Genomic DNA, 11,167 nt, shown 5'->3' with positions numbered 1-11,167 from the left:
TCAACATCCAGCTCTGGCAGTGTGTCAGTTTACCCTCTGGTCTTCCAGCAATGCATTTCAGCTCCAACTCTGCCAGTTTTATATTTCAGTTTCCTGTTTTGTTTTGTTTTTCAGCCTGCATTGTAATGCATCGACCTTTCAGATTTTTCAGGCAATTAATTTCAGCTGTCAGCATCCGCATGCATTTTCTACAGGAAATGCGTATTCTAGTTTAAAGGTGCAGTGTGCAACATTTACAGGGATTAACTGACAGAATATACCAGAAATAGAACAGAATATTCTTAAGTATGTTTTCATTAGTGTATAATCACTTGAAAATAACACACTGCTGTGTTGAATGAGATGTTTACATGTACAGAGGGTGCAGTTCCTCTACAGAGGCGACCATGTTGCACAGGTGTGTTTCTAGCAGACCAGAACGGACAACCCAAACATTACTTCTAGTGAGGGCATTTCACCTTTTCTGCAAATTTCACTGCCTCATACATAGGGAGGATGAGGCAAGGTGTTTACAATATGGAAGCTAGATGCCACTAAATCCTACAAACTATTTTTATGTAGATGTTCTTTACTCTGAGTTCAACATGTATTGCTTTCTCTGTCTCTGACAGCAAATGATAACAAAAGAAACATCAAATAAATAAATAAATAAATATCGACTTTAAGTTAAGTCCAAATTAATATTTGGAACCAGAGCATGGGGAGTAAACTAAACGCCCCAGGATAATTTCCTGTGAGCCACTGTACGGCCCATGCTGGACCCTTTTCCCAGCTGATGTTGTTACTTATCACATACAGTTGTAATCAATATTAGGTGTGTGCATTCCATATATGCATGGCAGTTTTAGGACCCAGGTGTTGCTGGCTCACTGGCATGACTTACTGATCCACACTGCGGTCTGCTACATGAGTAATGGTCTGCTATGAAAGAGAGAAAAGCCACTGGAACTTTTCCCAGGGACTAGGAACCTTTGGAGGAGCTCAGTACATAATTTAGGGTCTAAATTATGCTCTGGGGACATTGATTTACCCCCCGAAGAAGTCCCTGCTTAAGGAATAGTAGTTTCCAAAAGTACAGGAAACTTGGGGGTGGGGCTTTCCATGCTGAAAATTTTTTGATTGGCTGAGTACTACCAACATTTAATTTAAGCCACCATTTTAAAAACTCTGAAGCTGCCACTTTGTTTATGCTTTGACACATCAACATGGAGTTACAGAGGAGAGCATATGGCATATAGACCGATGACAAAGAGCTGAATTGTACAAATAATGATGCCTGCCTGTTGCTTTATATGGCGTCATCACTGTTTATAGTCACATGCAAAAATGGTATGTAAAAACTGTTGCTTATTTATACATCAGCTGACTAATTTGGCTAATCTTCATGGATCTTCAGACGGCAGTGGAAATGCAGACAACAACGGGCAGAAGGAACCTTTGGTCTCTGTGGCTAAAGAGAGAGCAATGGAAAGAGATGTGTATTGAACATGCAATGAATAGTTCAGTCCTTTCTACAGCTGTTTAGGAAGCAGGAAATCAGGAACAACACCAAGTTTACAGACTACTCATTCAAGTTAATGACTGTTGGTCATTTGTATCAGTGTACTTTGCAATATACTGCAGTAGCATGCAGCTATTTAACCAAAAACTGATTAACATGATAATTAATATAATATAGTATTAAGAACAACATGGTATATAATATATAATTAAATTGTCAGTGTCTAAAGGTTAAAACCAGACAGATATGTTCGTTGACTGATATTGGCCTATCTGAGCAATATTGGCCTTTATCAGGCATACATTGTCCGATATGAAAACTTTTTTGTTGTTGTTTGTTTTGACAGAAGATAATACAGATTGTTTTTAGACAGTTAAGTTTGTTGTTAAAAAATATCTTGCTCATTTGAGGGATCACTGCCATATCAGCCAAGTTATCATGATACCAGCATTTAAACTTCAGTACAATACTTGAAAAAAAAAAATTCAGTACTCAATACCATGACAAACAGGGTAAAAAAAAAACATCCCGGGCTTTTTGGAAATTAACATCCCATACACAGAAAAAGTCACTGAACACTGGTTTCCATATTTCAGGCAGAACAATAATGACTAAACTGAACTGAGGTCTGGAATGAGCACGTAGATCCTTTTTTTTTATACTTTTGATACTATCAAATGTTAGTATTGTATTCTTTTTAAACATGTGATACTGAAAAAAACATCAGTATTTCCATACTTTTTACAACCTTATGGCTGATATAACAATATTTGTATTTTTTTACTCCCTTATATCGTTATCGACGCTTAAAATAGAACTTATGGTCTAGCTCTGTTCTAAATATTTCTGTAGATGTACTGACTGATCTGTATAAAAAAAAAAAAAAAAAAAAAAAGTGATGATGTTAACTAACTACGCTCTCACGCGCCGTGGGACGGGTGCTCGCTCGTGCTCGGTGTTGCTGGCCCACGCGCTGAGCTCACGGTCCTGTCGTTCTGTGACGTCAGTGTCCCCTGTGCTACCAGTGGCCCCCTGCCATATATATTCATGCCGGGCAAGATGGCGGCGATACGGACGAGGTGTTATTGCCAGTGGACATAAACAGGCATTTTATTCAAAATATAAAACCGACGCAGACACATTCACACACTTAGTCGTGTTGTATGTGTATTCACCGAGCAGCGAGCGTCGACGTATTTTTTATTCCGTGCGTTTCAACGTTTTTTTCTTACAAAATGTTCACGTTGTAGCTCGCTCGCTAACCGAGCAGCTGGCTAACAGAGCGCAGTCACTAGCTAGCGTTAGCGTTAGCTATCTATCACAGCCAAGCCGCCGTGAAGAGTAGGATGGGAGAAAAGCTGGAGCTCAAGCTCAAATCGCCGGTTGGAGCAGAACCTGCTGGCTATCCGTGGCCATTACCAGTATACGTAAGTGTTACACCTTAAAACTCACTTATTACGCATTTAGATTGTGTCTCTGTTTTTGTCTTTGTTAGCTAGCTCTTTGCTAACATTGGCTAGCTGAAGGAGCCATGGCACGCTCGTCCTGAGAGACAGGTCACACTGGTCGGGATGGTGACAGACATGGTGTATCAGCCAGTAACTACGACCGATCACATATTTAGCTTGTTTTTTCTCCTGTGCTAACAACAATGGTTCCTGGAAAGTAGTAGCATAGAGGCTAGAAACGGTACATTTGAGCAGAGTAACGGTAACGTTACCTGGCAGCGACAAGTACAACTAACCCAGATATTTGACACTCACTCATTTGAACGTGTTTTGAAATTTGAGCGACCCTTCGCATTCAGCATCATGTCAGCCTCACTGGAATTTATTTTTGCCCAAAGTGTATCGGTTATGATTTGAAACTAATCTAAGTGAACCAAAGTCGCATATAAATAGGTTATACCTCTTTTTCTCTGCTCAGATCCACCATTTGATACAAGTAAACAGTCACATAGGACACATAGCCGTGTAGAGATTATGTAGACAGCATCATGTCAGTCTCACTGTAACTTATATTTTGTCCAAAGTGTCTTTGTTGTTATTCTGCATGTTCTTGCTGAAACCCATGTAAGTGTGAAGTGTGCAACGATCAATTAGTTTTCAACTATTAAATTAATCGCCAGCTCTTTTGATCATCAGTTAATTGGTTTGAGTAATTTTAGGTTCAAAATTATCTGATTCCAGTGTCTCAGACGTGAATATTTTCTGATTTCTTTTCTTCTCTATGACAGTAATCTGTGTATCTTTGAGCTGTTGCAAAAACAAGTCATTTAGGGATGTTTGTTTGATGTTTGATCTTTGTCTTTGGGAAACACTGATCATCATTTTCCTGACATTTTATAGACCAAACACCTAACAATTAATTGAGAAAATAACTTACAATGAAAACAATCATTAGTTGCAGTCCTACTTGGGCCAACCATTTGATACTGGTAAACATCACATGACAATGTAGAGATTATGCAGACCACCTTGTGTTGGTGTCACTGCAACTTTTTTTTTGCAGTGTCTTGATTATTATCCATCATGTTTCTTCTAAGACACATGAAAGTGGACCCTAGTTGCTTGTTTTTCTTTTGGTTTTTCTCTGCTCAGATCCACCATTTGATATAAGTAAATAACTACACAGGACACATACCGATGTAGAGATTATGTGCAAGGTGTGTGTGTGTGTACTTTATGAGCTGTGTTTCTCGATGCCACATCCATGTGAATGACTGTATCACATTCCTCGAGTGCTTTCTCTGTTTTGTTATCTCCTGACATCCTTATCATTGAGACCAGCTGGTTGTGTTTGGTAGTTTGAACTTAATAAATCCATTTGAGCCCCGATCTGTCAGTTCTCAAGGCAGTAAAAGTTTTGCTTGCCAAGAAAGAGACTTCTTTTCCCTTAGTTGAATTTCCATGTAGCATGCTGTCAACACGTCAGTGGGTGATTGCAGTTGACTCATTGGAGAGAAACGGAAAGGGAAGCGGTTGAAAGTTTTGTGGTCTTTTCAATGGCGTGTATAGTTAGCTTAAACTGTGTTTTTCATTTATAGTAATTGCGGTGAGACAGTCAGTCAGCACTGACTGATAAAAGGCTGAATTTCTCAGCATGTCTGAGTGGGGTCTTTCGGTACATCTCCTCACCACCCACACTATACCTAGTAGTGTGGCAGACTGGTAATTTCACTTCAATCATTTGTTTATCCCATCATCAGAATATGAACCAAATGAGTTTCAAGTCACTGAGTCAGAGTTACTTCTTGTTGACGTAATCAGCTGCTCCTCTCTGCTTTGGCTGACAGAGTTGACCCTCCCTTTATATCAGGCCAGAGTCTGATAACGCTCACAGTCCCACCCAGCTGGATTTATTGCCTTGTTCACTTCCTTATGTTATGGTCTGTAAGAATAAACACAAGAACAAGCATGTTAGGAATTTATACTGTTGAATACACTGTTGACCTGCGTGTTTAGCTATTTATACTGGGACTGGCTGTCGTGCATTGAATTAGAAACAGCTGATGGTCCTGCATGTGGAGTTCTGCAATATGGAGCCTATTCATGCAGTCCTCTCCTTCTGTTTTCAAAGGGGAAAGACTTTCTCTCTTTTTTCTCCTCCTCTCATGTCCATATGGTCAACTCAACAGGGAGGAAGATAGAAGGGACTGCTCCTATTCAGCAGTGTTATATTAATAGAATTCAAAAACACATGCCAGTATCTGTGCTCAAGTGTTTTTTATTTTTTTCTAGTCACATTTAATGATGAGTTTTTGCCCTTGTTGAACTGCTTGCTGGTAGGAACAGATCCCACTCCATGTAGATTCATTCTTCACTCCCACAGAGCATTAAGATTGCTTATCTCACCCACAGAGCATGAACACAGGGCTGTCTGTGTGTTTTGATACACACACAACATGGCTGTTGTACAGGCTGTTGCAGTATAAGGCGTGTTACTCTAATCCCGCACCCAGAATGAAGCCTATAAAAATACTCTCTTTCTTTTGCTCTGTGTTTCTCCCTGTCTCTCACTAAATCCCCACATCTGTGCATCTATAAATGCTTCCATATGAAGAGCACCTCTGGTGGGGTGCAGCTCTTTGTCCATCTGGTTCTGGGTGTGGGCACTAACCAGGCCTACATAGCATTTAAAAACTAGACTGCTGTGCAAGTGCTGCTGAGTATCTTTAATTTGGTGTTCACCTGTGCACTTTACCTATGATTTACAAGGCTGAATTACTTAAGTAAAATGAATGGTGTCTGGACATGGCTATTAGGATTCACTTTTGCTGCAGTGCTGAAATGTCATATTTGCAGTTTGCTGTTGCGGTTATGGAAGTATTATGCTTTCTCTTACTGTGCCTCACACATACTACTTGGAATTTCCCCCAAAGAAACTTTAAAATGTCCCGATTAATACCAGTGAGACAATTCCAGGGTTTGATTTCTAATTTTATTGATTGTCATTGATATTGTTTTTATTTATTAAATTGCTCTTATTATTTATCACCTTACCACTTCATGCACCTGTACTTACTAACATTGTTCATTTTACCTTGTTTCAACCATGTATTCTTCCTTTACCTCCAAGTGTTCTTGATGATTTCAGGTGTCTTTATTTACTTATTGTATGTCTGTACCTCTACACCATTGTAAATGCAGACTCTCTCAATGTGTTTCCCAAAGATTTAAATAAATAAATGATGATGATGATGATGATGATGATGATGATGATGATGAAGTGACTTTTGTGGGTAGTATTTCTATAGTTGAACTAGGCAGCCAGTCAGGGCAAGTCAGTTGAATTGCAGTGTTAAGCCGTGACCTGCTGTGTTTCTCTGTCAGGTAGGGCTGCAACTAATATTTATTTTTAATTCTGTTAGTTATTTTCTCAATTTGTTGTTTGGTCAATAAAATGTCAGAAAATAGTGGAAAATGTCAAGCAGTGTTTCCCAAAGTCCGAAATGACGTCCTCAAAAGTCTTTGTTTTCCTACAACCCAAAGATATCTAGTTTCCTTTCATAAAGAAGTAAAGAAACCAGAAAATATTCACATTTCTAAAAGGTGGAATCAGATAATTTGGACATTTTTTCCCTTCAAAAATACTCAAACCAATTAATTGATTATCAGAATAGTTGGCATTTAATGCAATAATTGATCAATAATCAATTCAGTTCTACTGTCAAGACAGCTGCTTTGGACACAAAATAATTCTTCACCAATTGTCAGCTTAAAAGATAAGCTAGCAGCAGTATCTTGTTTTAGAGAGTGATGTACTTTTAATTTGTTTGCCACAAAGAGAATTGTTTGTATTTTCTGATTAGCAGGCAGTTACACGTCTGTCTTAGTCATTTGTTCTTGTGGGTTGATGAGGTATACTTTACGTAGTGGAGCAGGGTGTAGCGTAAAACCCCTACACCCACAGTTCGTCACAGTGATGTTAGGAGAGATTGACTGAAGAGGTGGTGTAGAGAGGAGGAGTCATACATGCGTCAGTATAACCACAGTGGGGAGAGAGGAGGGTCTCCTGTTCTTTTTGTCTGACTCTCGCTTTCAGACGGTGTTTATTTTTAGCAGCAGTCCTGTGCTCGTGTTGCTGTGTGCCGTCTTTGTGTGAGCAGGTGACCTCCCCCTTTCAGCATCTGATTCGCTCGCTCACACAGTCTCTTTCATAACCTCACACACCTTGTATACCTTCTGTATTTAGTGGAACACAGCATGTCCAATTTGTTGTGCTCATGAATGCTTAAGAAGATTTGCAGCTCATATTGTTTATTAGCAGCAAAACTAGCAGCTAGCTTGATAAGATAGCTGCAACCGGAACATTGTGCTGACAGAAATAGTAGGAGATTTCCTGTGTTACCATGCATATTTGAGTGAGTGCGCATGCATGTTTGAGCTTTGGCGGAAGTTTGCGTAGTAGTGGCGGGCAATATTGAGCGGGAAGTCAGGAGCTCCAGGCTGTGAGCTGTTAGCTGTGGCTGCTGTGCCAGGCCTCAAACAGCTGACAAATACCAGGCTTCCCCTCCTCTCTCTGGCCCCCTCACTCTCCCTCAGTTTCTAGCTCTTCTTGCTTTCACTTTCTATCCTTTTTACCCTTGGATTTCTCCCCCTCTTTTGCTTTCCCTCTTTTCTTTTCTTCCACCAGAGGCTCTCCTTGGCAATTCGCTGGAGCAGGAGACAGAAAGTGGGTCAGTGGGTCAGCTCAGGCAACAGGCTCAGGCTGGCTGCGCTCTGGGTGTAACTTGAGTCCTATTAGTCCAACAGAGCCCCTCAGCACACTCCAGCTAAGATTACTAACTATAGATTCCCTGCATAGGATCGATATAATTCATCTTATTTTATAAAGCTTTTTTTGTAGACTAAAGTGCATTTTTAACCAGATTAACTTAAACTAGCTTGTCTGGCAGACATGTTTTGGTCTGATTAAGTCAAGTCTTTGATTAAAAGCATACTATGCTGGATTTTCCTAGAAAACAATGTGGCCTATGAGAGTTTGCAATGGATAAAATTTGTGCAGTACAATTTTATGCTGCATTATGAAAGTAGAGTGTCCATAAACTACATATCCCAGAGGCATTTCCAGCTGAGGCACTCTAGCCAAGTGATTGTAGCTAGTAATGTTAAAAAGTAAAATAAGGAGTTGTCTGAGCTGTGTGGAAACATACCAGAAAGATAGTTGAATGCTGCGTCTCATTCCAGAGCGCAGCAAAAATAATGAGAAATACAGGCAGAGGACAGAGTCTCTGCAGATACAGCCACTGCCACACTCTTCTAGTGGGTCATAATCATGATTGACAGGGATTATGTTCATAAAGGTCTATACATTGTTTTTTAGGGAAAATGCTGCACATTTTGCACATTTTTGCATAGTTATTTTTGTAGCAACCTAGCAAGATGCTGTCATTAAATTCTTAAGAAAATATATATTTTGGATTTAAAAACTCTGGGTACCATACACTGAAACAACCTGTATTCCTATTTTGACTTGTAATTGCATACACTATTTTCTATCTATATTTATTATTTATTAATATTATTTATTAAATATATTCTATATTTTTGAATTATGCTTTCAGAGCTAGTTATAATTAACTTATTATTCATTATTAAGTTGTTACTATAGAACAATCAAATGCAGAAGCAGTTATGTAATATAATGATTAGGAGATAAATTTACATAGTCACATAGTTACATTTGCAACCAGTCCTTTGAGACCAATCATAATGCTGATGAGGAATGGAATGAAATTTAGTTTGACAGCCATGGTGTAGAGACTTATATATGAATCAGCTGAATCCATGATCTCGCAGGATTTCACGGGATGTGATTTCGCAGGATGTGATTTCATGTGATCACCTATGGAAGCAGATGTAAACAAACCGGAGACGGACGCTGTACAACAGTTTGCTGCAGTAAAACTTTGCCATGAGAAAAACAGATGCAGAAGTTAAATGAGTCTGGATGAGAAAATGTTTGAGGAGACACATCAACACAGGTTGTTGATTCTTCAGCCAGAACAGGAGGTGAGATTTTAACTGTCAGTCTGTGAACAGCAATCTGCTGCTGGCTAACATTAGCCTGAAGAGCTACAAAATTTACGGCTGTTTTGCGACATTATCGGCTGCTCTGTCTTGTTGTAGACTGTCTTCTCTTTATCCTGTTCTTGGAGTCTGTTGCTAACACCATCTTGAAGCCAGCATGTGTCTGAGTGTGTGTAGCTGTCATCAGCGCTGTGTTGATATCAGGGTCAGTTTGTCTGCTGCGCGCATGACGTCACCATTGTGCAGAACATGTGTGTGACAATGACGGGCACAGAATCGGATGTGTGACGCTGACCGGCCGGTCACCGGTCAGGGCCAGTCACGATGAAAACTGTCCGGTCGATCGGTGCATCTCTAACCAGTACCAGTATACTTAAAGTGATACTGAGACCAGTAGAGTACTTTGTTTGATCTCTTTTCTTTTGTTTTGGTGGGATGTTGGTGTTAATGGGTGAATCACACTCTGCATTAAATCAAAGAATGCTGCAAACAGAACTACATTCATAGATCTGGTTACAAAACGGATTGAAGGCAGGTATCATTTGACTAATTGTGGTATTGAGGTTTCAATACCACTTTGTACTGGGATATAATCGATACCTGTGTGTGTTTTTGCGGTGGTTTTGCTATGATGACAATATTTCTGGGCTTCAAACTTTGGGCATTGGTGTGTAGCCCCCAGCCAATACAGCACACAAGTTGTGAGGACAGAACTCCAAAGTGTAAGAGGTGTGGGATTGTTTTTGTTCATGCTTTAGAACGTAACCACTGAGAAACAATCAGAAAATGATATTTTACTTCTCAGATTCACTGCTTCCTCACTTCATTTACTGTGTAGGGGCCGTCTTTGAATAGTAATTTAGCTGTATATTAAACCTACAAGGAGATTAATTCTGCCTGTCAATAGAGACACAACAGGTTATTTGCCAAAGAAGCACTACAAGACAGACAGGATTTAGTCCCTGGACAGTCTCAATAACTCTGTTGAAATCTGAGATTTATAATTACAAAGAAAGTGCTGTAGATATGATTTCACTGCTGGATGGAAGCCTATAGTGGCTTTTCTCCAATGTCTTGTCACGTTCAAGTTTATGTTTTGTCTGTTTCTGTTCTTCAGATATCACCACATTATTATGAGACTACTGTTAGACTTTTTGTAAACTAGTTAAAAAAGTAACTCATCCTAATTTAAGATGTCTCATTAAGCCCTTTTAAAACCATGTTGATTCTAGATTAAGGTCTGGTTTGATTTGCACCATGTCTCATACAGAGACTCACAACTCTGCAAACACATACACTCATATAATAGACTGCTATGGTTAAGAGTCTGCTTCATTCAGGGTGTATTGTATGTTTTGTAAACATTAACAGAGTTCCTGAGTAGTCTAAACAAGAATCAGTCATAGTAGTTGTTGGCGTTGTTGCGCTGTAGTTACATGAAGGTGTTAAGAAGTTATTCCAGTGTGCACATGTTTTAATTAATGTAGACTTTACATTCAAGTCTGCTAGATTTTCTAAAGCCTGAGGAGCAGAAGTCTGTTTTTCTCTCAGGTTACATGAATTATAAAATAGATATTATTATGGAACATTTGCACAATGTGGCCAAAAATAAACTGCATGCCCCAGCTTTAAACCAGTGCAGTGTAATAAAACAGTTCTGCAATAAATCCTACTGTCATGAAGGCTGTTATGTTCAGTGTTTGCTGAGACTGTTTTTCAGAGGTGATGATTAAACTTTATGGTCGTTTTGGAGGCTGTAGTTTGGTGCCGTTGAATTTAATGGCTCATACTGAGAGGTGTTAAATATTTTGTCTTCCCTCTCCGTTTACAGGATAAACACCATGATGCTGCTCATGAAATCATCGAGACCATTCGGTAAGTGACCTTTTCTCTTTCTGACTCAACCCCCACAAGTACAGTCCCCCATTCACACTGTAAGTGACTGACTGTAAGTGCTTGTGTCAGGTGTATGGTCTGGTGACAATTTTATGTGTGTGTACTTTCTCCAGGTGGGTGTGTGAGGAGATCCCAGACCTCAAACTGGCAATGGAAAACTACGTACTCATTGACTACGACACCAAGAGGTGAGCATAGGAACACATCCAAATCTACATGTGGCACTGACACTGAAAAA

The 11,167-nt window shown here is 39.5% G+C and overlaps 1 protein-coding gene across 1 annotated transcript in view; it reads left to right on the top strand.

Moving 5' to 3' along the window:
• The first annotated feature begins 1,817 nt into the window (after positions 1–1,817).
• dot1l (DOT1-like histone H3K79 methyltransferase) overlaps positions 1,818–11,167 on the top strand; it is a 33,453-nt gene continuing 24,103 nt past the window's right edge. The window contains exons 1-3 of the mRNA XM_084722958.1: positions 1,818–2,928; positions 10,865–10,908; positions 11,043–11,117. Coding sequence (XP_084579084.1) covers positions 2,848–2,928; positions 10,865–10,908; positions 11,043–11,117 — 200 coding nt within the window. The 5' untranslated portion in view covers positions 1,818–2,847. The remainder of the gene's footprint in view (positions 2,929–10,864; positions 10,909–11,042; positions 11,118–11,167) is intronic.

The sequence above is a fragment of the Lutjanus erythropterus genome, chromosome 7, assembly GCF_056507025.1.
Source record: "Lutjanus erythropterus isolate fLutEry1 chromosome 7, fLutEry1.hap2, whole genome shotgun sequence".
Lineage (NCBI taxonomy): Eukaryota > Metazoa > Chordata > Actinopteri > Lutjaniformes > Lutjanidae > Lutjanus > Lutjanus erythropterus.
The sequence above is the reverse complement of the archived record's forward strand: the minus strand, read 5'-3'. Positions and strand labels throughout refer to the sequence as shown.